We start from the raw sequence: 3,942 nt of genomic DNA on the forward strand, positions 1-3,942 counted from the left end.
TGATGGACTCCGGACAGCCCTGGGCGCTGGGAGAACAGGACTCCACTTCCGTCACACGGGAAACGCAACTCAGCAACCCCAGGAGCAGTGAGCACCCAGAGGCGTGGGGTGTCTGCCCTACCTTCTGTGGGTACAGGTGGCCCTTTGCCACGGGACAGGGCAGACACCAGTGGCGCCCAACCCTGCCTGTCACTGAGTTAGGGGTCAGGGAGGAATGCAGGAGCGAGGCCTTTGGGCAGGGGTGGGGTCCTCAGCTGCTCATGGAATCGACCTTCCCTGTTGCTGCAGGGGCAGGTGGCCTTCGAGGACGTGGCCGTGCACTTCTCCCGGGAGGAGTGGGGGCTCCTCGATGAGGCACAGCGGCTCCTGTACCGGGACGTGATGCTGGAGAACCGGGCACTTGTGGCCTCCCTGGGTGAGGCCCTTACTCGTGCCAGCATCCTGGACCGAGCCCTGCCCCTCCCTCGTCCTCAGGGCCGCCCAGCTCCTCTGTCAGAGGCATGGCACTGCATCCCCCTGTTCCCTGAGTGGGCCTGAGCATGCCGGGCCGAGCCTAGTGCTTCCGTGTCCGCCCTGCCTGGCCCCATGACCTGCTGCCCCAGCCTCGAGGCTAGGTCGGGAGTCAGGCTGCCTTGGGCCCCCAGTGCAGCACCCAGATTCCCTGTCCTCTATCCAGGTCCCGCCCCTTGCTCTGCCTGACAGCTCCTGTGGGACCCATGCTGGCTGGACTCTGGGTTATTCTTGCAAGGCCCACGTAATGTTGTGCTCTCACCACCGAGGGGGGTTCCTGCCTGTGCTGGCCATTTGCCTGTCCTGTATTTCCCTTAGGGTATCGATCTCCTGTGTCCTGTGGAGCTGCCCTACTGGGGCTGAGCAGTGAGCCCTGGGTAACCAGCTGGGGGGACATGACTCCAGCTGTGACCAGAAAGCCTGAGGGTGGGTGCGGGCCCGCCAGTGGGGGTCGGGGACAGGCGCGCTGTGGGGGCTGGGTTTCTGAGAGCCCAGAGCCTCACAGCCTGTCGTTCTCCCAAGGCCACGGCCACAGCCACATTTCACTTGTTTCTTTACTTTCCCACTCATACACTGTTTCACATATTGCTCCCCTGTCCTCTCCACTGCTCCCTCTGCGGAGCCCCAGCACTGGCCTACTGTTAGCCTGTCGTGACAATGTCACGTGCCCCAGGTGGTCCTCAAACATTGACTGTTCAGGTAACTGCTCGGTGCAACCTCTACACAGCTTTTGCCTATCCCCACAAAACAAGGCCTTGCGAGAAACCAAGGATAGCGTCATGGGAGACCCAAGCTTCTTCCCCTGGGCAGTAGTGGTCATTGGTATCCTCTCCCAGTCAAGGGCCTCTTCGTTTTAGATGCCAACCACCAGTTAGCAGCCTTTCTAGAACTCGAACTCAGGCATTTTGTCACAACTGGAGACCCTGATCTCAGTTCATTAAGACGCACTGGTAATGAAAATCTCCCTCCCACCATTATCAGGCTGTAGCTCACCAACAATTCTCTGCTCTTAGGTGGTCGGCGTGGGATGGAGGACAAGGAGCTACCTCTTGAGCAGAGCATTTCTGTAGGGCTATCACAGGTCAGGAGTCCAAGGACAGGCTCTTCTAGCCAGAATGCCCCCCCCTGTGAGACATGTGGGGCAGTAATGAAAGACAGTTCGTACCAGGAAACATACCCTGGGTGGAAACCATACATGTGTGTTGCATGTGGGGAACAGTTCTGGCTGGGGGGTGACCTGGACCTCCAGAAGCAGCATGGCAGAGGGAAACCCTTCAGAGGGGATGAGGGCAGAGCATTCCTTGTGAAGAGCTGTCCTGTCCAACCAGCTGAGCTGCCTTTTATGACCTCGCACGGTTGTAAGGATATCCCAACTGCCTCAAGCACTTTTCAGCTCCGAGCTTCTCTCAAGAAGTGGAAGCCACACAGTAACCCCAAATACGCAGAGACATTTCACGGTGGGCAAAGGCAGTTCGAGTGCAGTGAATGTGGAAAAGTCTTTAGCCGCAAAGACTCCCTTGTTCAGCACCAGCGGGTCCACACTGGAGAAAGACCTTACAGGTGCGGTGAGTGTGGGAAAACCTTCAGCCGCAAACCCATACTTGCTCAGCACCAGAGAATCCACACTGGAGAAATGCCTTATGAGTGTGGTGTATGTGGGAAGGTTTTCAATCACAGCTCCAACCTCATCGTCCACCAGAGAGTCCACACCGGAGCAAGACCTTACAAGTGCAGCGAGTGTGGGAAAGCCTACAGCCACAAGTCCACACTTGTTCAGCATGAAAGTATCCACACTGGAGAGAGACCTTACGAGTGCAGTGAGTGTGGGAAATACTTTGGCCACAAGTACAGGCTCATTAAACATTGGAGTGTTCACACCGGGGCCAGGCCTTATGAGTGCACTGCATGTGGCAAGTTTTTTAGCCAAAGTTCTGATCTTACTGCACACCACAGAGTTCACAATGGTGAAAAGCCCTATGTGTGCAGCGAGTGTGGAAAAGCATTTAGCCACAAACACGTCCTCGTTCAGCATCACAGAATTCATACTGGAGAAAAGCCCTATCAGTGCAGCGAGTGTAGGAAGGCCTTCAGACAGAGGGCTTCCCTCATCCGACACTGGAAAGTTCACACGGGAGACAGGCCTTAGCAAGCACAGCAGGGCATCGGGTCCCTGTACTCCCACGACAGCACCTGTGCATAACCTCCCTGAGTAGCCACCAGCCCCGAGCTGAACCTCACCCCCCTGGAGAGGTTCTCCTGACTGCCGGCTCCAGGGCAAGCATTCTGCAGCTATGATGCACTTGGGAGCCTGCCCAATCCCCTTGCCAGAGTGATCACAGCTGGGCGCTCTGAGAAGCCACCACCTACGAGTGTCCGTGTCTCTCACTGTCCATAATCACCCAACAGTCTCTGATAGGCCCAGCCACCTGCTCTTCCCCTCTCTAGGAGGTGTCATCAGCCGGAGCCAACTGATGGTTCTTGGCCCTAGTCACTCACCCAGTCACTCACCTGCCCACTGGGTTAAGCAAGAACATGACCCTGTGTAGGCTAGGAAGATGCAAGTGCTTAGTGTCTGGACACGTGGAGACCAGGCTTCCACCTTTCATAGACTTGACTGGGCTCATGTATTGGTGACTTTTCCAGCCTCTGAGTCACCAACGGGAACTACATGCCTCGTGTCCTGGTTTTGCAAAAAAAAAAAAAGCCTTAGTGTTTAAACTGCTGCTCTTTCACATTCTCTTTACTTTGTAGACTTGAGGACCAAATTGGTCTCTGCCAGCATGAAGTGATGAACAGCTTTTGGGAAAACTCCAGCTGCTGGACTGTGTTAGAATGGCAGACAAAAGCAGTTCTCATTCTGGTTTCAGCCTAACTTGTGCTGCTCCCCAAAGCCTGGGAAAGAACCCCACTCACTTGGGCCCACCCTGTGGCCTGTGCCAGGGTTACATGTGTGGCCGAGGTGGCCCCGAGCAGTGTGCATTTGTTGTGACTTCTCATAAGTCCAGGAACAGCATGGAGCCCTTCTGATGAGAATTTGATGCCCCTCTCAGGACCTGCCAACATCTCTGAAATGACCCAATGACAGATGTCACTGTCCCCGACAAGGACCGTGTGGAGATCATAATTGGTAAAGTGGTAATTATAAGTGGTCAGGTGACGGCAGGGAATGTGACTCATATCCACAAGTGTTTTCATCATGACGGCTTTAGTATGGTGTTCACAGTTCTCAGGACTCCCACATCTGTCTCTGGCTAGGGTTCCTGTCAGAGCAATTAGTCTAAACACTTTCTGCACTAAATTTTATATAACACATACACATTGTGCGGTTTGCTGAATTCCAAGTTCCAGCATATTCGTGCCCAGGAAACCTCTCGATTTGCTGTCATTAGATTTGTTTGCATTTCCTAGTATTACTTTGTTTCCCCACGCTGT

At 54.7% G+C, this 3,942-nt stretch overlaps 1 protein-coding gene across 1 annotated transcript; it reads left to right on the forward strand.

The window, feature by feature from the left end:
* Positions 1 to 288: 288 nt before the first annotated feature.
* LOC101637269 (zinc finger protein 772) lies at positions 289 to 3,700 on the forward strand. The gene is made up of 2 exons (XM_004695461.2): positions 289 to 415; positions 1,524 to 3,700. The coding sequence occupies exons 1-2, from the start codon at positions 382 to 384 to the stop codon at positions 2,654 to 2,656; spliced, it is 1,167 nt and encodes a 388-aa protein (XP_004695518.1). The 5' UTR covers positions 289 to 381; the 3' UTR covers positions 2,657 to 3,700.
* The last annotated feature ends 242 nt before the right edge of the window (positions 3,701 to 3,942 follow it).

The sequence above is a fragment of the Condylura cristata genome, unplaced genomic scaffold (assembly GCF_000260355.1).
Source record: "Condylura cristata isolate star-nosed mole 26May11 unplaced genomic scaffold, ConCri1.0 scaffold00066, whole genome shotgun sequence".
NCBI classification, from domain to species: Eukaryota; Metazoa; Chordata; class Mammalia; order Eulipotyphla; family Talpidae; genus Condylura; species Condylura cristata.

Excerpts from the sequence above, each read along its gene's own strand:
- LOC101637269 (XM_004695461.2), top strand. The coding sequence starts at position 382 with ATGCTGGAGAACCGGGCACTTGTGGCCTCCCTGG. Across the intron at positions 416-1,523 it reads GGCACTTGTGGCCTCCCTGG|GTGGTCGGCGTGGGATGGAG; the intron begins GTGAGGCCCTTA and ends CTCTGCTCTTAG.